Source organism: Propithecus coquereli, unplaced genomic scaffold (genome assembly GCF_000956105.1).
Source record: "Propithecus coquereli isolate 6110/MARCELLA unplaced genomic scaffold, Pcoq_1.0 Scaffold468, whole genome shotgun sequence".
In the NCBI taxonomy this organism is placed as follows: Eukaryota; Metazoa; Chordata; class Mammalia; order Primates; family Indriidae; genus Propithecus; species Propithecus coquereli.
In genome coordinates, this window is record NW_012150485.1 from 921,467 (window position 1) to 946,562 (window position 25,096).

The 25,096-nt window shown below is 57.3% G+C and overlaps 2 protein-coding genes across 3 annotated transcripts in view; one reads left to right on the forward strand and one right to left on the reverse strand.

The window, feature by feature from the left end:
* ASB2 (ankyrin repeat and SOCS box containing 2) overlaps positions 1–13,536 on the forward strand; it is a 39,209-nt gene extending 25,673 nt beyond the window's left edge. The window contains exons 7-10 of the mRNA XM_012655196.1: positions 1,933–2,104; positions 8,912–9,476; positions 10,411–10,564; positions 13,067–13,536. Coding sequence (XP_012510650.1) covers positions 1,933–2,104; positions 8,912–9,476; positions 10,411–10,564; positions 13,067–13,203 — 1,028 coding nt within the window. The 3' untranslated portion in view covers positions 13,204–13,536. The remainder of the gene's footprint in view (positions 1–1,932; positions 2,105–8,911; positions 9,477–10,410; positions 10,565–13,066) is intronic.
* Positions 13,537–18,082: 4,546 nt separating this feature from the next.
* Positions 18,083–19,999, reverse strand: FAM181A (family with sequence similarity 181, member A). 2 transcript variants are annotated; one of them, XM_012655197.1, is made up of 2 exons: positions 19,724–19,801; positions 18,083–19,142 (listed from the first exon to the last, which is right to left on the reverse strand). In XM_012655197.1, exon 2 carries the CDS (start codon positions 19,053–19,055, stop codon positions 18,180–18,182), a length of 876 nt encoding a protein of 291 aa, XP_012510651.1. In that variant the 5' UTR covers positions 19,056–19,142; positions 19,724–19,801; the 3' UTR covers positions 18,083–18,179. The 2 variants fall into 2 exon arrangements, with proteins under 2 accessions (XP_012510651.1, XP_012510652.1); XM_012655198.1 differs by lacking the exon at positions 19,724–19,801 and adding an exon at positions 19,894–19,999 and having other exon boundaries at positions 18,180–19,142.
* Between the last annotated feature and the right edge of the window lie 5,097 nt (positions 20,000–25,096).

A 25,096-nucleotide genomic window follows, 5' to 3' on the forward strand; every position in this document is an offset into this window, starting at 1 on the left:
GTCCCAAGAACACCTTTGATTTCTTTCCTCTCCCCATGGGGAGTAACCCTTCCCATCTAGCAACAGAGAGGCCAGAGGTAATCTAGACCTTACCCTGACACTGAACTGGAATAATTTGTTGCGGACCCGCTAAGCAGGAACACAGATTAGGTCAATGGAGTTTTCCCCCACAGCCTCACGGGGTAGGTAGTGTCCTCGTCCCATTGTATAGATGAGGAGACTGAGGTTCAGAGAGGTTAACTAATTGGTCACAGTCAGAGCCTCGATTCTGACCTGAGGCCATCTGACTCCAAACTGCACATACTTTGCGCTCTGCCGTACCACCTCTGCCTGCGAGAGTTACTGGCGCGGGACCATGCCCAAAGCGTCCAGGAACTCAGCATGTGCCCGAGCAGTTGGGAACACAGACACAGGCTCCTCCCTGCGCAGGAACAAATGTGGACTGACCAGCGTAAGAACAAAGGGGCACGGGCAGGTCCTGGGAGCCCAGGCCAGAAGGCTGGGCCAAGGGCAGCGTGCTCGGCGGGTGAGGGCGACCCCACTAACTCCTAACATCTGCCCGGGTCTCCCGCCGACACTCTGAGTCAGGGTCTGTTCCCTTCATGGGCTGAGTCCGTTTTCCAGTGCAAATATTTTTCTTGTGTGAGCAGGCTGCTTTGCTGGCGGGGTCCAGGCCTTCCAGGGAGTCTGACTTTGAGAGCCAGGCAGGGTATTAGAGCAGCTGGCTGGCCCGGGGAGAGGGGAGAACCAGCTTCTCTCTGTCCTGGACAACTGGATGTTTGCAGAGCACCTTCTCTGTGCCAGGCGCTGTGCTGAGAGATTCACTGACGTTATCTTGTTTACTCCCCGCGGTAGCTCCAAGGGGTGGGTCCTATTACTCCTGGTCAACAGATGAGAAAACTGAGGTTCCTGAAGGCTTTCTGAGGCCACAGAGCTTGTGAGCAATGGACCAGAAGCTTCAGCCGATTCTCATCCGTCACCAAAGCCTGTGCTCTTTCCGCTAGGCCAGAAACCAGTCCCACCAGCAGCAGAAGTAAAAAGTGACCAGAAAGCCCAAGCTAAGCAGACGCTCAGCGGGGCGAGCTGTGGGCAGCAGATGCCTTTCATGGAAGCCCTCGCTGACATCTTGTAGCATCTTAGCTCCACTCCTTCCAGAATGAGGAAGGACTGGTGAGCCCTCATTTTGCAGGGAAAGCCGGGAGCACATCAGTTCTCTCCCCCACCTGCCAGGAGATGCAGGAGGTGTAGGAGACTGGGCTGAAGGCGACTTCTAGCAGCATGGTTTAGTGTTATCTTCGGAGGAGACAGGAAGTAATTCTTCTCTTATTCCTTGAAGAGAAAGGCAGAAAAAGGCAAATCCCAGTTAATAAAGTTATTGAGGGTCTCCTTCACTAGGGGCTCCTGCGCTCCTAGACCTGTGAGGCCTCTCTCAGGACAGAGCCGGGGTCTCTTACACGAAGTGAGCGTTAAGAGCATGGCCTCTGCCATCAGACCGACTACCATGGCCTCTGCCATCAGACTCTCTGGGCTCAGGTTTGGCTCATGTTTCCGAACCCGGGGAGTTTGGAGTTTGGTGCTTCAGTGTCCTCATCTGTAACGTGGAGGTAAGAGGAGACCTCACAAGGTTATGTTGTGCACTCAGAGACAGCACATAGAAAGCACGGTGCCCAGCACGTAGTAGGCGCTCAGTAAACGCCAGTGTCATCGTGGCTGCTCTGAGCTTCTAAGAGGCCTCAGCACAGGCTGGCAGGTCCTTGGATCTCCACGTGGCTGAAAGAGGATTGGGGGTTCAGGGTGGGCTCCTGCTTCCTAGGGGTCACAAAAGAGCCAGTGCGCCAGGATGGTTAGCACAGCAGCACCCACCATGCGGTGGACGTTACGTCAAGGACAGTAACTCCCGGAGCACCCATTGATCGGCTTCTCCTTCCCCAGGCGCCGACATCAACACGCAGGCCAGCGACAGCGCGTCTGCCCTCTACGAGGCCTGCAAGAATGAGCACGAGGAGGTGGTGGAGTTCCTGCTGTCGCAGGGCGCCGACGCCAACAAGGCCAACAAGGACGGTTTGCTCCCGCTGCACATCGCCTCCAAGAGGGGCAACTACAGGTCAGCCCAGGCCCCCACCACCGGGGGCAGCTCTCCCAGGACCCACACTTGGGGGGCAGTGGGAGGGACAGGCCTGCTCTGAATGTCCCACCCATGGGATTAGGGAGGCCCGGGAGAGGTCAGAGCAGAGGGCACCTTTCTGGTGGAAAAGAGGCAAACCTCTCAGCAGTTAGCAAGCATGGAGGGAGTGCCTACAACAATAGCAACAGCAATAATAATAGCAAACACTTGCATAGCACTGGCCTGTATTTTACATTCTAAAACTTACTGAATCCTTTGAACAGCTTTTTGTGGTGGATATTATTATCTCTGTTGTTTAGTTGAAGAGGCTAAGAAGGCACAGAGAGGTTGAGTGACTTGCCCAAGATCACACAGCTTGTAGATGGCAGGAGCTCACCCGTTCCAAATGTCACATCTACAAGAACTCTACTCAGGGGACCAGATATAAGTCTGAACTAATGAATTTTTCCAGGCAGGGAGGGGACGCAAAGATAACCTCCCAGGCAATTAGCAAGCATGCAGGAAACGACTACAATAACACCAACAGCACCAGTGATAACAGCTAACAGTTTTTGAGCACTTGCTGTGTGCCGGGTTTTGAGTGAGATGAGAGAAGCTTAGGTTCCTAGGGAGCAATCTGGCGGGAGGGGAGATGCAGGTGAATTCAGGGCATGACGAAAGAGCATGCAGAACTAAGCCCGTGGCGGTGCTGGGGGAGAGAGTAGCCTGGGCTGGAGGCAGAGGTGTGCTGGAGCCACTCATGCCAGCCCACGTGAACCATTACATGCATCTCAGCCCAGCTCCACACTCGCTGACCTCACACTGCCATGGCGGGAGTGTTTACACCACGGAAATTGGCAAACGCTACAAACCAGGGCCCTTTGACCCTCCTCCTTTTCCCCTGACAGAGCCAGTTGTTAAACATTCACCGGCAACACCGCTGTGTCGGAAAAGGCTGGGCCAAGGAGGGGAACCTCCAGCTGCCCGTGAAGGATGGACACGGCTCCGTAACTTACCAAGTATGACGCATCTGTTCCCCACGCAGGCCTCACCACTGTGCTGCAGGGTAGATTCCCATTTTACAGGACAGAACACTAAGGCTCAGGGTCCAGAGACTTACCCCATAACCAGCCACCTCCAGGGACTTAAACCTGGGTGATGAGACTCCTTCCACTGGACTGGTGTTCCCCAAACTTTGGCCGTTCACAGACTTTCTTCCTGATTTTAGACATCCTATACTTTCATTGCTTAGTATTTTCCTTTAAATAACTTTTAAATTTACAATGAATTTATTTTAACAAGGAAACATTTATCATATATATATTGTTATAACTATCAATTAACAATAAATAAAACCATTCTTTTCCCCTAAAATCCCATCTCATGTACCCCAGATGATGCTTTGGGAAATACACCTCAGTCTTCCAGGCAGGGAGAAGAGAGGAAAAACAGATTGCGTGTATTGGAGGGACACTTGTTGTCTCCACTAAGGCAGAGGGAAGTGGGGGTGACAGTGACATTTCAGGGAATGAAATGGGGACTCGGCATTCAGAGCCAGCTCTTAGAGCTCAGGCCCCTCCTCTGCAGGCTGCCGGCACACAAGTCCCACCAAAGACGCTGTCCGCAGCCCACCCGCGTACACGCACGGAGACCAGCCTTCCCCGGGCTGCACAGCAGGCTGTGATGCAGACAGATCTGGGTCTATCGTTTTTCAGTTCAGCCAACGGAGGGAAGAAAGCAACTCACGTCAGGCAGTGGGGACGGGCAAGAGGGCACCGCTCTCTTCCGCCCCATATGGCGTCTAGCGTCAGAGCTGGGCAAACACGGTTCCCCTTGAGCCTGACCCCAGAGAGATCCAGAGTGAACGCAAGGGAAGGGGCTGCACCTTGGAATCTCCTGGCCCCCTGCCCCATACTTTCCTGCCCACCCGAGGCACTCTGGGATATTTTTTAAATGTCATGTCCTAGAACCAATGAACCGGAGTCTCCAGGAGGGAAGGAGCCCAACTGTCTCTTTGAAAACTCCCTGAGCAAACCAGACACGGCCGGTCCATAGCTTCAGAAACCATTGATCTAATTCAGCCCCCGATTTTACAGAGGAGGAAACTGAGGCCAGAGATGGGAAATGGCTTTTCAGCTAGTGGCAGAGCTGGGACTGCCACTTGGGCTGCCTTCAAGTGGACCCAGATGTTGGCAGTCTGGCCCCAGCTACATGAGAAGTTGAAGGAGCACTGGGTGTCCTTAGGTGTGAGCAGGGAGCAGGGCGGTCCTGTCTGGAGCCACTGTGTACACGGTTTGTGTCCCCCAGAGTCCCCTGCTGTGGATTCATGCTGATTCCCTGGGCGATTTCCCTGGCTGTTCACCCTGGGTTCCCAGGCCCCAGCTCCCTCTGTGTCCCAAGGCTGAGAGGGGCCAGGCTATTCTTTGAGGGCTGCCCAGCCAAGGGTTAACGCCTGGTTCCCAGCAGCTTCTGCCACCTGGCAGGGCCCGGAGCCAGCAAGCCTTGAGCTCTTCACTCCCTCCCTGAGCCTGTGGCACGAAAGGCCCTCTCTGGCTCCGCACCGACCTCCCGTAGACTGCTAGGCTGCTCGGGATTCGATGTGACATTCCGTAGGCATTCCGCATTCTGCCACCTGCCAAACACCCTGCCCGTCCGCGGCGCGGAAGGCAGCACAGGGAGCCTGGTGGCGTTCGCCACATGGTGCCTTCTCTTTAGCGCAGTGCCCGGAGGGGTTTTCCTGTGTTTCATTTCCAGTTTAGCAAAGGCACCTTATGGAATTAAAGACCAGCACCAGAGATAGGTTTATTAAGGAACTGTGTGAGGTAGGCAAGAGCAGATGCCTCAAGAATAATAGCACCAAAAGCAGCAGTTCCCAACCGTGGCCTCACACCAGAAGCTCTGGGATCACTGAAAACCCTGCGGCCTGGGCCCCACCGTCAGAGATTGGGCTGTGGCTGGTCCTGGCTGTGGCCTCAGGGTTTCTAAGAGCCGTCCAGGTGATTTTACTGTGCATCCCACGGAGAGAACCGGTATCTCAGAATCAGTCTCTTTTGTGGCCAGCAGAAAACGCAGACTTGCATGCTGGGCCTCACGTCTTCTTGTTGTTACATATTCTTTCTCTTTTACTTCCAATTTATATTACTTTTGCTGCATTTTATCAATCTTTGCAAGCCGCTTAAAATTCTTTCTAAAACAAGGCAAAATGGAGAACATTTAATATGTTAAAAAGCAGTTTATAAAATGCATTCACAAGCAAGTTAGTATCCCTGTTAATTAAAAGGGAAACTGAGGCTCAGACCTCAAGACCTCACAGAAGTCAGGCAGGTCTGCGAAGTGAGGCTCTGCGGTGTTGGTGGCAAAGCCGTCTGTGGGCGACTGGTTCTCATGTGAAAGTCAAGTCCGCCGGCCAAATTTACGCTGAACGCTGACAAAAGTCAGACCGCTGTGACCTGGTGGCTCAGAACGCCCTGTGCTTGGCATAGCGAGGGCAGTGGGATACAGTCGCCACTGCGGTCCAGACACCAACAGCCACTGTTTACTGACTGCCAAGTACATGCCAATCGGACTGATGTGTAAGATCTCATTTTATCCTCAAAAGCACACTTGATGAAAAATATTATTAAATTGTACTAAATTTTGAAACTTGGGCATAGCAATCCCATTTTGCTGGGTTGTTATGAATAAGTGAGATGAATAAATGAGTAAATGAGACAAAATACTTAGCTCGTTAGGGTCATTTCAGGATTAAACGAGGTAAATGTGTAAAGCTCTGTAAATGGTGCCTGGCACATAGTGAGTGCTCAGCAATGGCACTATAATTATTATTCAGGAAGGTGAAGGACAAAATCACAGCAATCCACAGGGGCTCAACAAAGGGGCTATCATCATCACCACCCTCATCGCTATGGTTCTGATTCATCACCCCTCTGCTTTAGGTGTGGTTCAGAGAGATTAAGTGACACGCCTGAGACGGCCCCGTCCTGGCTGTGTAACCCGGGCCCTGCTGATTCCAAGCCTCCCAGCTTCCTCATTGCCCAGGCTGGACCCCACACTGCTAAGGACAGCTTGCCTTGGCCCAAACATCTCTACCCTGCCGCAGGGCAGGACGCAAGCAGGACCTCAGAGCCAGGGACAGGCAGCACGGAGACGCTACTGCCTTGAGGAGACTAGAATCCTGGACGGGGAGCCATGGCCTGGGGCAAGGAGAGTGGGGTTCAGTTGCTGGTCAGTCCCAGAAACAAGGCAGCGGGGAGTTACCAGGACAGAGGTCCGAGGTCAGAGATGGCTCAGCAGTCCGTTACACCCACTGGGCTGCCATGCTGGGTCTCCTTGCAACAGCCCTCAGCTGGGTCTGCTCTGGTCTCAGGGCCTGGACAGGCAACGCTGTGCTGGTAGGTGCAGCCCCTGCACTGGGGAGGGGACAGGAGACGGGGAGGGAGCCATCGTCCCAGACCTCTAGTGTTCTACCGGGCAACGGTCACCTTTGTCGCTCTTCATAAGGAGCAACTTGAGCAAAAGCACTCTGAGGTCCCAGTGCCTGCCTGTGGGAGAAGTGGGAAGACCCAACCTGTTTGGGGGGGCTGCCCCCTCGTCCTCCTGCCCACTGTCCCACAAATAGGCTAGGGAGAGGCACCTGCCAGCACAGCCACTCCCGTGGTCAGGAGCAGGGGGCGTCACGGAAGGCCAGCTCTGGGCACCCAGACACCTATGCTCCATCCTTGTTCGCCATCCACCTTCCGCCTAACCCCACTCTCTTCCCCCACCATACCTGGGCCTCAGTTTCACCCTCTGTAAAATGGGAGGGACTGGACACACTGATCTCCAGAGCCTGTCTGGGGTCACACACTCACTCTCTGGTGACGTCCCACATGAGCTTGCAGCAATAGGGGGATTCACTGCTTTACTCAGACAATGCTTCTGCGACCCTGGGTGACATCCAGTCAAGCTCCTACATTTCTGCCACTTTCCCTTGGTTCTCAGGGCCTTGCTGGAGACCAGCGGCAACCTGCCAGACATACCGGCCCCATCTGGCCAGCGGCCCCGGGGCAGCCCCTCTCGCTGTTCTTTCCCGTGCTTGGGCACGTCACGCCTGTTAACAGAGCATTTGTGTGCGGTGGCCGCCATCCAGGGTGAGGCCCCAGCCCTGCCTTTGACCTGCACCTCTGCAGAGCAAGGTCAGGCCTCCTGTGCTTGCACAAATAGAAATTAGGAGGCAATTAGCCCCCCTGGGTGTGTGAATTTCCTTTTGAGGTTTTAGAGGCAGATTTTAGCCAAACACAGCGTCACTAACAATAATAACACTTTCCACTGAGATCCCAGCGGGAGGTCGCTGGCATCAGATTTCCAGGAAGCCAGAGGGAAGTCCGGGTGCCAGGACAGGACGGGAGAGGCGTGGGAACGGGCTTGGTGGCACCTGCTTCCCCCACATGGCCACCTCCTTGGAACCCCACACTAGGCTGTGAGGTCACTTGTCAGCAGGGACTGGACGGATTAGGGTCTGGAATCATGTCAGTGGCAGGAGCTTGTTCTTGCAGGCGGCAGGGGTCTAGGGGAAGAGGGCAAAGACAAGGGGCCAAGAGTCCCGGGGTTGAGCCCCAGAGCTGTTCTATGACCTTTGATTCGTCCCTTCAGCTCTCTGAGCCATTTGTATTAAAAACATGGCCACAGGCCTGCTCTGGCTACCCCCAGGGCTGCAGGGAAGGTGAAATGGGGCAGGCAAGCACACATGTTGTGAAGATTGCAAAACCCACGGCACATCAGCTGTCGCCCGACTCACACAAGAAGTGGAGGAGTGGTTAAGAGTGCACAGTCTCAGGGGTCAGACTACCTGGGTTCAAATCCTGGCTCCATCACTTACTGGCTATGCAGCCTTGAGGAAGTCACAAACCCTCTCTGGGCTTCCCTTTCCTCACCTGTGAAATGAGGATAATATCAGTGCCCACCTCAGAGGGCTAGTGGGAGGATTTAAGAGACAAATACAGGTCAAGTGCTGATATCAGTGCCAAAGTCTTCGGGGAGAGAGGAACCAGGGGTTTCGGGGAGCTCAAGCCTCAGTGGTGCTGACCAAGCGCTCCATGCCAAAGGCAGGGCAGAGGCTGGGAGGAGGGAGGATCAGCCTTCAGGACAGGAGGCCTTGAGACTCCCAGGAGAGGGGAACAAGCCACTCACAGTCACAGGAGGCTGAATGGGGCCTGGGACAGGAGTGGTTGGGGCCAGACACATTTGTCTCCTCTTGTCCCCCAGGGAAGCAAGACAGGGAAGCAAAACAGCTGAGCCCAGGAGTCAGAGGACACAAATCCTGGTTTACCTTTCCTGACCGTATGGCCTGAGCAAGTCCCTTAACCTTTCTGAGCCTTGATTTTTCTCATCTGTAAAATGGGAATGATGAGATATGCTTCATGGGTTGTTGTAAAGATTAAACCAAATCGCGTTTGTAAAGCCTTTCAAAGTGTCCTGGCACACAGTGAGCTCTTGGGGATGGCTGTCCCTGTCTGTCCTCCCCGGGGGCAGGGCAGGGTCTGGCTCCAAACTTCTGGCTCTAGCGCCTCCTGCAGGCAGCAGGTTGGACATCCATTCAGTCTGGGCCTTCCAGTCCGTTCCTCTAGATCACTGAGCCAGGGTTCTAGGGTCGAAGCCCAGCCTGCCCCTTACTGGCTATGTGACTTTGGGAAGGCGGGTGAAGCTCTCTGAACCTCGGTTTCCTTACCTGAGAAGTGGGGACAGCCGCAGGCCCGCCTTCTCCAATGAGGTGACAAAGGCTGGCCCTGCAGCGCCCCGGTGACCCGCGCGTGCCCTTCCCGTCCGCAGGATCGTGCAGATGCTGCTGCCGGTGACGAGCCGCACGCGCGTGCGCCGTAGCGGCATCAGCCCGCTGCACCTGGCGGCCGAGCGCAACAACGACGAGGTGCTGGAGGCGCTGCTGGGCGCGCGCTTCGACGTGAACACGCCGCTGGCGCCCGAGCGCGCGCGCCTGTACGAGGACCGCCGCACCTCGGCGCTCTACTTCGCCGTGGTCAACAACAACGTGTACGCCACCGAGCTGCTGCTGCTCGCCGGCGCCGACCCCAACCGCGACCTCATCAGCCCGCTGCTCGTGGCCATCCGCCAGGGCTGCCTGCGCACCATGCAGCTGCTGCTGGACCACGGCGCCAACATCGACGCCTACATCGCCACGCACCCCACCGCCTTCCCCGCCACCATCATGTTCGCCATGAAGTACCTGTCGCTGCTCAAGTTCCTCATGGACCTCGGCTGCGACGGCGAGCCCTGCTTCTCGTGCCTCTACGGCAACGGCCCGCACCCGCCCGCCCCGCCGCGCTCCAACAGGTTCAACGACGCGCCCGCCAGCGACAAGCCGCCTGGCGTGGTCCAGGTGCGCGGCGGGGAGCACGCCTCGGGGTGGTTCGCCTCTTTGAAACCAGTGTCGACTAGGGGTTAACGCGCTTTGGCGGGAGTGTGGACGGCTTTGGAGGCAGCAGAGCATGGTGGTTAACGTGCTTCGGAGGCAGTGTGGGTTAGTGGTTAATACGTTGGGACAGGCGAGTCCTGGTCACTAGCACGATTTGGAGGCAGCGGAGCCTGGGATTAATCAGCACACGTTAGAGACCGAAGGTCTTAATGGTGCATATGAGCAGTTAACTCCTTCTTTTGATCCACCGTGTTGAGGAATTTAAGGAACCAACAGTGGAGCAGGGAATTGGTGGGGAACTCTGCAAAATTGAGGGGCTCATCACCTCCAGCAAACCTACACCTGGAATATGATGTTAAATGAGCGGGACCTCAAAGGGGGCCACGAGAGCAGGCTGGTGTACGCTCAGGTGAGATGCAGACAGCCAGAGACCCAGAGGCTGTTGTTGCTTTAAAAGTCAAAACTTAAAATGAAAGAAAAGTTAGAAACATCCATCTCATGGGGATAATTACAATGGCTAATGGCCGTCATTTATGGGCCGCCTACTGTGTGCAAAAAAGTTTATGCTCATGTTACCTTAATTCTCGTTTTAAAAAGTCCCATTGGAGTTAGTTTACATGCCCATTTTATAGACAAGGAAGGTGAGGCTCACGGGAGTGATGTGACTTGTCCAAGTTGCCCATCTTCCACTCTGGGCAGCAGAGGCCTGTGTTGAGAGGGGCCCTGTGTTGAGGGGGGTGGATTTGCAGAAGAGGATCCTAGCTTGGGCGTGCCCAGTGTCTGCGCTTGGAAATGTCCCCTGCCTTCCCTGGCCTCAGGTTCCCCACTGCAGGATGAGCTCGCCAAGGCGGTGCCCTTGGTCCTGGGTGCACCAGCATTGGCGTGTGATCTCTTTCAGTTCTGTGAGTTCCTGTCTGCCCCGGAGGTGAGCCGCTGGGCGGGGCCCATCATCGATGTCCTCCTGGACTACGTGGGCAACGTGCAGCTCTGCTCGAGGCTGAAGGAGCACATTGACAGCTACGAGGACTGGGCCGTCATAAAGGAGAAGGCAGGTAGGGACAGCTGCTGCTGCTGCTGCTGCTGGCGGTCACCCCTGCCTGGCCCAGAGGGGCAGGCCTCGGGGAATGCGACTGTTACTAACACAGTGAGCACCTACTCTGTGCTGTGTGTCTGTGACTCCTGGGATTAGATGAGGAAACTGACCCTCAGAGAGATAATGCCACCTGGGCCAGAGTCACTGCTAGTTAGTGGCAGAGCTGGGATTCATACCCACATCTGGCTAACCCCAGGGTTTCCGCTAAATCTTTCCATGATGTTGTAAACAGTTCCAGTCCCTGAGGGCATGAAGGAGTATGATGCCCCTGCTTGGGAGCCCCTGAGAGGCAGCATGGTGGGGTAGAGGAGAGAATGGTGGTCTAGGGCATCTCAAACTGCCAAAGCACCTGGACATCTTGTTAAAAACATGGCTTCTCTGATTCAGCAAGTCTGGGGCAGAGCCTAAGAGTCTGCATTTCAGCAGCTCCCAGGTAACACCAATGCTGCTGGTCCACAGACCACCCCGGTCTGGGAGACAGGCCCCCTTAGCTCTGGAGGAAGCCTTGCTAGGGCCTTGCTTGGTGACCGTGGGCAGGGCCCCTCCCCATCTGAGCAGAGGTGGCTGGGCAGGCTCGTTGTCCAGGCCATTCCCAGCTGCACCTGCCTGAGGTGTCTGCAAGTGGCAGTACCTGGCTTGGCAAGGTGGGATTTGGCCACTGTCCCTCTGACGTGTGCGGTGTAGATGGGGCTGCCCGGCTAAGTCAGGCCTAGGAGGCTAGAATCCCTGTTAGGCATTATGGAGCTCACCTGGGCAGGTGAAATGTCAGAGGCAGTTGAACTGGATGCCGCAGGTGACAGAAAGGGGCGTCTGTACAGAGGGGTTCCGGCTACCCCAGGGCTTTCTGTGGCTCTGAAGGGCGTGACCCCATCTGGCCAAATGTCTGTCAGTTGAGTAGCACAGAGACTGGCCTGCTGCAGGTGACTGTCATTCTACTGCTGCTCCTGTCCCCAGGTGAGACTGCTGCCCTCTGTGCCCCAACTCTGACTCACCAAGTCCCTCCTTGATCCTCACACCCTTTGAACCCAGACCTGCTGTAGGGTTTTTCATTCCCACAGATGCCTGGAAAGCCCTTGAACTGAGGCTTTTGGCAAAGTCACTGGGGCGGCGACAGAGGGAGGGAGGCATCTACTTGCCCATTCGCCGGCCGCAGCTCTGGATGCACAGTAAACCTATTGGTTGCTGTCACCGTGATCCTTGGCCACTAGAGGGTGGAGCAGTCCATGCCTAGATGTGGGCCCCACCCGTCTGTCTCCTCCGCCTGCAGAGACCTTTAGCGTGCGGTAAACATTTGTCAGTGGGTAGAACAAATCATTCTTAACCAATGCCTATTTTGGCTACTTCAAAGCCCACCTTCTACCCTCAGAACATTCTCCACGCGCTTGTTCATTTAACGGTGTGGTATCGACACCATTATTCTGGGAAGAAGGGCAGACAGAGGCTCAGAGAGGTGGCACTCAGAGCCTGCAGGCTGGCCAGTCACCCTTCATGCCTGGGACTGGTGCCTGCCCATGGCTCCGTGTCCTCTGCCTCCCAGGAGCCCTGTGCTGAGCTCCCAGAGGGGAGGCCTGTCCTGAGCGGGCCCCAAGGCAGGGGAAGTGTCAGAAACACCCTGACAGGCGCGTGGATACCTCAGTAGGCTCCCGCTGCCTGGCCCCCCGCCCTCCCTCCACACCCCCTACTCGCCTGTTCTTCCTTGGCTTGGCACTTGCTGTTTCCCCTGCTTGGAGTGCCCTTGCCTCCCTTCCTCACCTGGCAAATTCCTGCCCCCTCCTCAGGACCCCACTTGGAGGGCACCACCTGATGTGCAGCCCTTGCCCAAAGCGCCTGAGTGGGCACCTCTATGCCCCAGCCCAAGCACAGGGGCTCAGCATGTGCTTGTTGAATGAATGAACGAATGAGTGGATGCATGAATGAATGACATTCTGTCATTCAACAAACACCTTCTCTGTGCCGGACTCTGTGCCCAGGGTTGAAGTAAGTGACTCTGTTCCTACATGCATCGGTCCCTGCTCCTCCCTCTCCTCCCCCCACCCCCAGCTGAGAAAACTCCACTGCGTGACTCCTGGGGGAGGCAGCCGGCTGAGATTCTGGGACGCGCCCCCTTACCCTGACCTCTCTGCACAGCTAGGATCTCAGAGCTGAATTCCACACGTGGGGGCACTTAAGAAGTCAGATGCTCTGACCTGTCACTAAGGCTGTGTTTGGGGGCCCAGGTTGTGTGTAAAGAGGGGGGAGCATGAGATAAAGAGGCCGTGGGCAAGGTGTGAAGGGCAACCATCCGGAAGGTGCCTTGCCAGATCCCTTTAGCTGGCAGGGGCCAGGTTACCAGCAGCAGGCACCTGCCCTCTTACCCAGCCATGTCAGCTGGGCACCTCCCGTTAGGCGGGAGATCACAGATGCACACCCTTTGCCGATTGCAAATGACAAATCAGCATCTCTCTTTCCCTCCTTTTTCCAGAACCTCCAAGACCTCTGGCTCACCTTTGCCGGCTGCGAGTTCGAAAAGCCATTGGGAAATACCGTATAAAACTCCTAGACACGTTGCCCCTCCCGGGCAGACTGATTAGATACCTGAAATACGAGAACACCCAGTAACTGGAGCCACTGGGAGAGAGGAGTGACCCTCAGACTGTTTTTACTAAGTCTCAGGACGGTAGTGTCCCCACACCCAAAGGGACCTGGTGACAGATGAGGCTGCAGGCTGCCTCCCTCTCAGCTATGGCAGCTGCCGGGATCTCGCTGGGTCTGAGGGCCAGCACTTTGGCCAGAGCAGAGAACAGAACGTGTCAAGCAGGAGAAGAATCGTTTGTTTTCAAACTGATGCGTAGATCCCAGACCTTCGGTGCCACTGGGGATGGCAGAAACCTCCATTCCTGGGGCCAGGGGAGGGGCCAGGGCAGAATTTGAGGTGGTCTGGGGAAGTTGGGGGCCAGCGGGGACCTCCTCCATCCCTGGCTTCAGAGCATTCCCCGAGCACTCCCCCTTGCTCTGTGAAACTGTCCCCTTGACTTCTGCTCTTTCCCTCCAAAGATGAAGAGGAGGACATGGCCCAGGGCCGGGGGAGGGAGACCCTGGGGGGTTCCTCAAGTACAATAAACGTGACACACATGACGCCCTGCCCGGCCAAGTCCCTCTCATCAGACTCCCGGAGGCCTGAGGTGCTCAGCGCTGGCCCCTGGCAGTAGTGGGAGTGGGGTGGGCCGGCGGTGGGGGGAGACAGGGCACAGGGGCCCCTGAACGTGTCACTTTGTGTAGGTTTCTGAACCACCCAAGAGGGCGTGTTGTTTCTCCACCAGGAGAGACCTGATGACCCAGAGGGCTTTCCTCTCCTGGTGTAATCACCACGGAAACAGGAGCTTCATCACAAACAGGTGCTCAGTGCCGCTGTCTCCCGGCACCTGGGATCGTCTTGTACACTGGTTTCCTGCCGCTCTGTTTTCATGCCATGCTCGCCCTGTTTTGCTATAAAAGTTGAGATGCCAGGGGGGAAATCCAAATACCGCTATGGGCAGCGGTGCTGGCGTGGTGGCCGTGGTCAGCCCTTGCAAAGGCACCAACCCTGGGTGTGCGTGAAGCCCTGGGCCTCATGGGGCCCTGTGGACTGAGCAGGGGAGAGCTGAGGCCCGCCACGGCCATGGCGTTCTCTCGTGGTCTCTCCAGGTCCCCTGGGCTGAGACCTGGCATGCCCTGTTTCGACGGACGCTGCGCCGACTCACCAGCGTTCTCCTTGCAAGCGTGATCGGAGCCACTGGGGGCCGGGCGGCTCTGCCGCGGCACCAGAGCAGCGCCCCTGGCCGAGAGCCCGCGCCAGGCCCCGAGCCAGGGTCTGGTGGAGACTTAAGGTCAAAAGCAGTCTCTGGATTTTGGAAAGGAAGCAGCTGGTTGGGTGGGAGGAGCCCTCGTTCCAGGCCTGGCTCTGCCATTGCTAACTCCTCCGGGGCCTCAGTTTCCTCATCTGTACAGTGAGACGTGGTGGCCCCTGGTGACCTCGCCAGCTCTGACACACTGGGTTTCTGTGGCGTCAGTAAATCCCAGTGTCTGTGTGAAGAGGAAAAGTCTTCCACGCAGCACTTTCCAGCCACAGGTCAGAGGGGGCTCAGCCATTCTAGCCCAATTCTTCATGGTACAGATGAGAAACCGGCCCAGAGAGGGGAAGGGACTTGCCAGGACACACACAGCAAGGTTCCCGGGTGTCCTTAGGCTTCCAGCGCTTGGCCACGGTCCCACGCTGCCTTGCTGTAGATCCCACAGAGCCCGCAGGGATCCTAAAGAAATCCCAGAGGAAATCTGCATCCCCTCCCCTGCTCCTCGGGGTCGCTTAACCCCAAGGGCCCGGGGGAAGCCACCAGGCTCCGCTCGTGGGGAAGACCCTGACTGAGGAAAGCCTTTGCTGAGTCAGCAGCCAGGAGAGAGCATTTTAACCTCGGGTGACTGATGATCAAAAGTGCCTGGAAGGGTGGCAGGTGAGGATGGGCTCAGGCAGACAGGGCCGGTTTGTGAGTTGTTTGGGGTGCATGTGGGCTGGGGGCAGAAACGAGGCAAACCCTTAAACTGTGGCATTTCGCAGGCCACCTTATATCCCAGAGAGTTCTAACAGGCAGCAGCTGCAAACCTCTTCCCTGGCCCGGGGCAGGGCGGGTGCTGGTCTGAGGGAGCTGGGTGGAGGTGTAGGGGAGGGGGCTCGGCCGCTGCATTCAGCATCGTCACCATTGCAGGATGCTGGGACCCTGGCCTCGGACGCGCTTGGAATACTTGGGTCCTTAGAATATTGATGTGCGTATGTCCATACCAGTTGGCCAGTTGGTCATAGCACTGGTCAGGGCCCCTTCCGACCACGTGCTATGTGCAGCCGAGGACTTCTTAGGTCCTGTCCCCACCTCCCACAATCCAGCAGCTAACGGGTTAATGCCTGGCCCAGGGCCTGCTCCAGTGGGTCAGTTCTGCCTGGTCAGTGCTCAAGTTGTGCTGTTCGTTACATGTTTTGACTATCACTCCTGTTGAGAGGACTTAGCCATCTCTCTCTGCAGAAGCCACCATCCCCCACACCCCCTAGGAGGGTCTCCAGCCTCAGAGAAGCCTCCCGACATCATGGAACACCCCAGCCCTGAGGTCCGGCAGAGGCTCCATCTCACGGGCAGGAGCACGCTTGACCCAGTGGTGGGAATTGTGGATGTGGCTCAGTGGGGAGGTCCTGGGCCGGTTCCAGTTAGGGGAGTATCTGCTGCGGTAACTGCGGCTGCTTTTTCCTTTTTTTTTTTTAAATACCTAAACTTTCCTAGATGTGTGTTTTTCCCCCAACTCGCTGCCACGTGGCGGAATCATGGTGCCATGGGCTTCTGTTGGGTCTTGTCTTAGTAAAGGTTTCTACTTGGTGACTTTGGAATGAGTGGATCTGCAGGTTCCCGCTGGGAAGCTTGAGAGGAGCAGGGCAGTGGGTGGGGACTGCCGGTCTCAGCAGAGGGCCCACGCAGGGCAGCCCAGGTGGCACCCCAAGAGAACGTGTCTCCCAGAGCTCGGCTCCCCCTTTAGGGGGTGTGGTTGGCTGGATGCTCAGGCATCTGTTCCCATGGACAGCACAGTCCATAAACATTAAAATACCCATGTGGCAGGGCCATGTGGCCCACAGACAGTACCAGATAACTACAAGAGGTCACTTGGTTGGTAGTTTTGAGCATCCATGTGGTACAGTGTGCCAGGCACTCACATGGGCCTCACAACAACCTACAAGGTGGATCTATTACCAATCACATAGTTCAGATGAGGAAATTTCAGCACAGAGAGGTTAAGTAACTTGCCCAAGATCACACAGCTGATGGGTGGCAGGGTAAGGATGTGAGCTTTGAGCCTCTTTGCTATACAGTTCTCTGGCTCTGAAGTCTTCTGAGGCCATCAGGCACAAACCACCAGAAACCCCATGGCTTCCCAGTGAGTGGGCTTCCCCTCGTGAACGACCTGCTCTGGGGGATGTGGGAGTAAGACAAGGCGGGGTAGGAAGGGCCCTTGGCAACCGCTACTCCTGGAGCCTGCGTTAGTGAGGAAGGGTCAGAGCCATGTCTGGGCCCTGGAGGAGGGAGCTGGTGACCCGTCGATGCTCGCCTGGGGTGCAGAAGAGGGAGCTGCATCTGTTTGCTGCCCTAATCTGTAATAGTCCCCCATTTTACAGAGGAGGAGACTGAGGCTCAGAGGGGAGATTAACTTGTCCCACATCACGCTGCTGGTTGGAGTGCCAGAGTCTCCAGCCAGGGCCGGCCCCTGCACCAGTCTTCGTTGTGGTAACTGTGTTTTGACAAAATGAGCAGCCCCGCACCCTGGCAGGCAGGTCGCCCACCGTCAGCCGCAGAGCCCCGTCCCCGGCAGCAGAGCAAACCCGGCTGGCATGCAGGTGGAAGCCCCTCAGTGGCTTTGCCAGTTGGGCACTGTCAGGACAAAACCTAGGGCCACTGCCTGCCACCTGTGCCCACCTCTACATGGGCACAGGCAGAAGCCTCATCACTCCCTTGCCAGGGGGCATGTGCCAGACCTGCCCGAGGAGGGGGCTGTCCTCGGGTAACTGGGAATCTGAATTAGCTAGGGATTATTGCTTTGCATGGGGTTTTTAAACATTTTTACCTATTTATTTATTTTTGTCTGGGGACATAGAACCAAAGACTATGCTTAAAAGAGGAACAATTTGGTCAGGACACCTGTTTTGTCCTCGGAGACCGAACTCCTGTTTGGCCTGATTTTCCCCCGGCCGGAGGTGGCGTGACCACCTTGGCACAGGTCTGCTCTGAGGCTGCAAGCAGAGCTGAAATCCCCGCAGAGAGGCCTGTTCTCACCCCACCCACCCCACCCACCCCACCGTCCTGCAGCTGGGGCAAGGCAGCCCCGAGACCAGGGGCCGGCCCCACATCACCCCGCCTCTCCTGGCTCCGGCTCCCAGTCTCCTGAGCAGTTTGGACCCCCTGGGGGCTCAGGCCAGAGTGTCCTTCCCTGAGGGCTCCCCATCGTCCTTCCTTTGAACTGAGCCCTTGGCCCCCAGCTCTCCTTCCCAGACATCTCAGAGGCTTCAGTCACTCCTGGCCTCCCCCAGACCAGCCACCGCCATAAGCAGCCCTCAGCCTGCCACAGCCAGTGCTACCTTAGGCCCAGGGACCAGTCAACCTCATGACACCCAAGATGTGGAAACTGTAAAAGAAATGTCTTTATTCATTTAACCTTCTTAATATTTACAAAGAACAAAAAAAACAACTGAGATTGGCTCACACAGTAGGTGGCAGATGAACAGGTGTGTAACTGGCTCCTGGGGTGGCTGGCAGGCAAGGGCCCAGTCCCACTGCCCGTGGTCTGCGCAGGGACAGCGGGTGAGCTGCTGGGCTCTGGCCTGGCTAGAGGGGGCCCACAGAGCCCAGCCCCACAGCCCGACAAGGCTGCCCCGGCCCCAGTCCTGCCAGCCTCCCCACACACAAAGGGAAGGGGTTTGGGGAATGCCCAGGAAGCCACGCCGCTACCCAGCCCCTCCTCACAGGAGAGCGCCTGGAGCCCCCGACACTCCTGTAGGCTGGAGGTGGGGCCGAGGCCCTGGGGCCCTGCTAGAGGTAGCCAAAGACGTTGAAGATGGGCGGGGCCATGGCCGGCTTGGTGGGGATGGGCTTCAGCACCACAGGCCTGCACACCTGCCCCAGGCCGTCCACATCCTTGCAGAGGTGGGCCAGCTCCCCGGGGAAGGCTGGGCTTTTCCTCCACAGGCCCAGGCTGGGGACAGGGCTCTGGGGGAGGGCCCCCGGAAGGCCCGGGTAGATGGGCTGTCCATGGTACTGCAAGGGGCAGCAGCTCCAGGCATTGCCACGGCCCACCAGGGACACGCCAGGCATCTCGAGCGGCTCCTTTTCAGCCAGTGCCCTTGGGGACATGGGCACCAGGGCAACCTCAGGCCCCAAGGGCTCCAAGCCCTTGCAATGTTTCTTTCCCTCATAGGGAGGTCCCTCCCTGGGGCCCAGTCCCCCCTCCAGCCCCATGGGGTAGCTGTGGGTGGGCCTCGGCTCCTCCCAGAAGGACGCGGGCAGCTGTCTTTTCCTCATGGGCACCTGGCCAGGCCTGGTGGCTTCTGGACTCTGCCCCTGCAGGACCTGCTCCTTAGAAAGACATTCCTCGCCGTAGGGACTCCCCGGGGCCTTCTCCTTGCAGCCCCCACCCCCTCCGGGGCTGGACTCGGGGCCCGGATCGAGCAGCAGCCTCCCGGGCCGGTCCTCGGACCCTCTCTTCAGGTGGGGCTCGGCCGCTCTGCCGGGAAGGCCCCTCGGGAGCCGGGAGTACTTCTGGGAGAAGCGCTTGAGCTGCTTCTGCAGGTACTTGCGGTGGTCCACGGAGCGGCGGCAGGGCGCGGACTTGTCCAGGGCTGCCTTGATGTCGCTGGACGCCAGGTTCACGAAGTTCAGCAGCATCTTCACGTCACTGTCGGATGCCATCACCAGGGGGCCACTGCTCGGGGCTTTCCATGAAGAGGGTGGGCTCTGCTGGCGGCCGACAGCTCCAGGGAAGGGCACCAAGCTGACCTGGGAGTGCAACAGGCCGTTGGAATCTCTCCGGGCCGCCACACCGGCCTCCCCAAAGGCCGCACCGCCTGGCTGCAAACAGTGTCCCCAACCCCAGCACCCCTCAGCCCTGGACAGAGCCCTAGGTAGGGGGACACCTGTGCCGGTCACCGAGCATTTCCTGAGTATCTGCGATGGAACCGGCACTAACAGAGCCTCATGCAGCCCCCTGGGGTCCGTTGCCCTCTTCTTGTAGCTGAGGCTCAGAGAGGTGAAGCAACTTGGCCACGGTGACCCAGCTACAAGTGGCATTGCTGGGGCTGGAGCACAAGCCCCCGTGCTCCCAGCCTGCCGTGTGTCCCACACACCACGCTGCCAACGTGCACAACTTGCCAGAGAGGTTTTTATTTTTTGAGCCGAGGCAACCGCTCCAGTTTAAAGCAAGGCCAAGCCCTCTTCCTTCCTGGTGGTGGCCTCCCCCTCCCACCACCCCTGCCCCCAGTCCCAGGAGCAACAGCCCCCCTCCTCAGTCCCCACGCTCCACCCCCAGCTCTCACGCAGGACCAGGCGGGACCCCTGTCTGGCACTTAATCGAGACCTGCCTTGCGGGCTGGTCTCAGGCTGCGTGCAGCAGGGACTCCCCTGAGGAAGCATCTGCAGCAATTTCATGCCTCCTCCGCCGCCACCCACAGCACCTCGCCCCTCCCCCAGGCCCCCGCCGGCCCCACGCCCCCACCCAGTCGGGCCAGAGCCGCTGGGCCTCCACACTGACCGAAGGCGCGGGCCCCGGGCCCGCCAACGTGGCCCGGCAGGTTCCCCACCGCAGACCTGGGACAGGCCCGGCGCGGCGGGCCGCGCTCCGTCCGGCTGGAAGCAGTTGTGCAGCCCTTGAGTGGGCTGAATGGAGGACGACTCCCCGGAGCTGGGGGGCCCCTCAGGCCAATCAGGAGCGCCTCTCCAGATACAAAGCATCCCAATCAGGCAGCGGCGCCCCGTTCCCACATTCTTTGCTGTCACAAATTGTCACCATGGGGACCATCACAAAAAAGACAGCTCCCAAATGCAATCATTTCCCGGTAAATTTCTACCCTTCAGCCCCACTCCCCTCGGCCTCCACGCCCCTCCTCCCCTTGACCTCGGTTCCCTGGTTTCTCAAGGGGGTGGGGAGTGTGTGTGTGTGTGTGTGTGTGTTTAAAACGTCCAGAATTCAGGAGGGGCCGGGCGCAGCGGAGACTCGGGGCCCACGGCTGCCATGCTCCAGTGCAGACAGACAATCGGACGGGGTAAGCCGGGGCGGGCTGCTTTTCCCGCTGTCCTTGAGCGTCGAGTGGCTCTCTCTCTCTCTGTCTCTCTGTCTCTCTCTCCTTCTCTTTCTCTCTCTCCCCACCACCCTCCCCCGGGATCCCCCAGGGATCGGGCACAGCAGGCCTGCCAGGTCGGGAGGTCCACTGATGTCTGTCGGGAAAGGTGGCCGAGGACGGCTCTAACGAGGAGCTGGGATATCCATGGGAAGGAGCCGGAGCCCTCAGGAATCTTGTCTTTATGTTTGCTTCCTCAATCGAGCTGCACAAAGCCTGAATTGCCCATTCAGCGCGGCCGGACAAAAGGTTGGCGTTGCACGGTCCCCTTGCATTTGTAGTCAAACAGTTAGGGACTTAAATCGAGTCGTCATGATGGAGAAAGAGGTGGACAAAGCCCATAGAATTGCCATCAGCAAACATTTTCCTGTGTCATATTAGCCAGTCTCCATGGCACCCCCTGGCCTGGGGACAATGGCACAAGTTTGCACACTTGGCTACTGTCACCGTGCCAACGCCAGCAGGGCTGCAAGCAGGGCCGCTCTGAGCGAGCGAGGAGCCCAGAGCCGGCGCTGGCCCTGCCCACCACTGGCCGGAGGGAAGGTGAGGCCGAAGGCAAGGGAGGCTGCCTGGGAAATGCTAATGGCCGTGCCGCCGTGCCAGCCAGCTCGTGGCCCGTTCACGCCCCCTCGCTTGTCTGCCCAGGCCCGGCCTCCTCCTCTGCCCTCCTCTCCCTCCCCTTCCTTTCCTGTTCCCCTCTCTTCTGCTGCCTTTTCCCTCTGCCCTCCGTCAGCCCAATGGCTGGTGGTCTGTGCACCAGTCCACACCTCTGTGCCCCATCCTGAAATGCCAAGGGCCCCCCTCCTGAGTCCGCCCACCCAGACTGGGAGCCCCGGCAGGGCAGGGCCGGGGCCTCACCAGGAGTGACGGGCTCACTCCTCCCACTGGCCAACAGGTAGCTACTGTCAGGATCAGGCACCCGCCCACGGTAGCCTGAAGCCACGCCAAGTCCCTTCCAGCCTGAGGGTCCCTACGGGCAAAACGAGGGGGTTGGAGGAGGTGGCCCTGTGCTGACAAGCAGCGACACAATTTAGGCCTTGAAGAGCCAGTGCGGTATTTCCCATGCCCCTTTCCTGCCGCAGGAGTGAGGGACGTGTGGATTCAGACAGATGCGCCGTAGGTGCGGCCTCCACGTGCTCTGGAGAGCTGCCCCTGTGTGCAGCAGCCTTGGCGTGAGCGAGAGCTAAACCTTCATTGTTTTAAACGCCAGAGATTGGGGGGCTCTGTGTTTCTGTGGCATGTCCCAGCCCACTGGACTGGCACAGGCAGGAAACATCCTTGCTGGCCCACGGTCACCAGGGTGGGCTCCTGCCCGTTTCCCCCCATGGCTCCCTGCTGCCTACTGCGTGAGGCTGGTGGGCACAGCCTGGCATTGGGATCCCTCCGGCACCGGCGCCCGCTCTCTTAGCTGCCTGCTTCCCCGCGCTCTGCTCATCCCCTGCTGGCCTTCTGTGCGCTGCATCTGTGCCGTGCTGCTCCCTCTCTCTGGGACACGCCTCTTCTAAGGGCATCGAGCCACTCGGCTCAGGTCTCAGCTTCCTCGAGAAGCCATCGCATCTGCAGCCGTGTCACCCACTCTGGCACCGCTGCTCATGGTGTCTCCTCCGACAGGCTGGGGGCTCCGTGGGAGTGAAGTTGATGTCTTTAAAAAGTCTTGCTGTAGCTCATGACGTGGGCTGTTCTTTCACCAACCGCTTTTTGAGTTAAGAAGGAAGAAGAGGGAAGAGAAGAAAGCAGAGAGAAAAACAGGACGGAGAAAGCTGACAGTTGTTGGGCACCCTCTCTGCGCCGAGAGCCACGTTCGATGATCTCTCGGGGAAGACCCGGCCAGACCCCCTGGGCAGCTCCGCGAGGGTGCTGCTGTTGCCACTTGCAAACGAGGAGCGTGAGTCACCTCCCCAAGGCTGCGCAGCTGATGCCAGATCTCGAAGCCAGGCCGCCCGTGTGCAGAGCCTGTGCTGGACTCGCCACCCCGCGTCGCTGACCCCAGCCGCTACCCTGGCGCCTTCGGCTTGGAAGGCCTCGAAGACCAGATTTTCTACACAAGTCCTGGGTCCTGCTCTTGTATCCCAAGGTCAGGGAGTGATTGTCAACTTCTGACTCAGCAATTTGGGAACTGCAGCTTCCGGAGGTCAGGAGAGAGGGTCTTACTGGCTCAAGGCACAGTGGCCTGAGAACCTGATCTAGCCGCACTGACGCCACGCCCAGGCCTCAGGCCAGGTTTCCGGGGCTGCCTCTGACACAGGGTGGGGAGGCAGGGGCAGGGAGGCTCCTCCAAGCTTTCCGGACAGGCCGTACTGACAGGTGGAACGACAGCAGTAATAATAATTTTGCCTCCCTCTAGAGAGCCCTTTCCCAGTCGTTCTCTCATTATGGTCCCATGTCTGGGTGGGGAGGGAATTATTTTCGCTATTTACAGTTGGTGACACACACATAGATACCTCAAACCTCTGATTTTGGGGCCCAACTCAGCTATCCCTGTCTTCTTGGCATTCTTCAAGGCCCAGCTCAAACATCCCCTCCTCTAGGAAGCCTTCCACCAACTCCCAGAATCATTAGTGACACCCTCTCCCATTCCTATGTTCGTAGAGTCAAAGATGAAGTCTAACCTCCTTAGACAGACACAGAAGGCCCTTTGTAATCTGGCCCCCTACCAGAACCTGGCACAGAGTAGCTTCTTACCAAATGTTCTATGAATTAAATACTTTTCCCCTTCCACTGAACTATGGACTAGAAACAGCTGCTTCTTGGCTTAGGTTTTTCGTTTATCGTTTGCCACAAACCCCACCCAGGTGAGCTCCAGGAGAGGAGGGAGCTTGTCCTCAAGTTCATCTCTGTATCTCCAGTGACTAGAATGGTCCCGGCCAGAGCAGGTCTCAGTGAGAGACCCTGTGGTGCTGTGGCTGTACTTGATGAGGAATTGTCTGTGATCCTACAGAAATGTGGCACTTGAAAGCTGGACACACCCTTTCACGACTGAATCGCCCTGCACCGGAACAGGGCTTCCATGAAGCTCTCTGAAAGGCAAGTGAGCTGTGCCGACTTGAACTGAACTGGATTCAGATGGGCTGGGGCTGCTGACCTCCCCTTCCCGCCCAGCTGTTGCTGCCGGGGACCTCCGAGATCCAGCTGTGCTGACCCTGCCTCAAGGGCATCAGACCATCCAGCCTCAGACACCCACTGCTTCACACCAACCCACCCAGCACCTACTATGCGCCAGGGACCAGAGGGTGTGGAGGTGGCATCCCCGCTTTGCCTCGATGACTGAACAGCCATCTTACGCCCACGCAACAATGAAGCAGAACAACATCCTAACAAACCGTCATCCAGATCCTCTGGGTATCAACAGGCTTTAGCCTGGAATGTGTGTAGACTGGAACTGCAAGTGAGAAGAGGCAGTTGGCAGGCACATTCGCAGGCCAAGCCTGAGGGGACCCGAGGAGGTCATCTGGGGCAACCGGCTCTCAAATTGCTTGCTTTTAAGCAGAGATGTCCATGTGAGCATGTTTGGAAGCCCAATGTGTAAAACTGTGACAGCAAAGTGCTGAGTACACAGTTACTTTGCACATTCAAATGCATACGTTCTGCTTGTTTTGCAAACAGTGGATTAGGACACGGAGGAGGCTGTTTTGATGACATAAACCTTTGAAATCAGGAGTTATGGATTCCGGTCTCACACCAGCCACACTTTGTTTCGGTTGCAGAACATTTACAGTCTTGATTTATAGACATAAGTAGCTGAAATGGTAGTTTTCTTCGAAATTTATCTTGTGATCTTAGGACAGCCATCAATGAAAAGGAATCTCGGGAGAAGCTTTATTACCTGGTCCCCAGAGGAGTCACCTGACCCCTGAGTTGACCAGTCGGCAGCCCGGTGTAACAGCCTGTGAGTTACAATGCATTTGAATGTGCATCTGTTTGTTGATACAGTTTTTAGAACATAATGTTTTAAATTGCCAAAAATAAGTTTTGAAGGAGATTTAACATTTTCTGACCTCTACAGAAAATTCAGTTCCAAAAGATGGACCAATTTCTCATTTCAAAGATGGAGAAAGAGAGGCCCACAGAGGGGCAGTGCTTCACCCAGGGCGGCAGAGCCAGGTGGGAGGAGGACCCAGGTGGAAGCTCTGTTCTGGCGGCCACCCTGTGCTCACACTCACACCCGATCATAATAATGTGAAAGCCTGCTTGATCAAAGTACATGACATACGTTGTCACCTGTTCTTCCCAGGGGCCGTGACTGCTGTTAGTGGATAAGCAGACAGAGGCACAAATGGGCTAGGAAACTTGCCCAGGGTCCCATGGTCAGTAAATGACAGAGCCGGGACGGGGCTGATCCTGAGACGCTGCTCCTCTGACGACTGCGAGCCGCACACGGGCCTAACGCGCCCCCAGGGGCTTTGCTGGCCCAGGGCCACAGACCCTCCCAGCCGCCCCGGCCCTGGAGAGTTAGGCCCAACCCCCCCCACTCAGGGAACATACGAAAGCCGCATGGGGGACACGGTGGCCCGGCCAGTGCCTCTGTGGACGTGGGATGCGGACATCGCAAGATGATTTATGTAACTCCCTTACGTAATGGCACTACAACCAGCCCGGGGCCTGCCGTCAGCCGTAATC

Bases quoted from the DNA above. Each gene is read 5' to 3' on its own strand.
- FAM181A (XM_012655197.1), bottom strand. From the start codon at position 19,055: ATGGCATCCGACAGTGACGTGAAGATGCTGCTGAACTTCGTGAACCTG.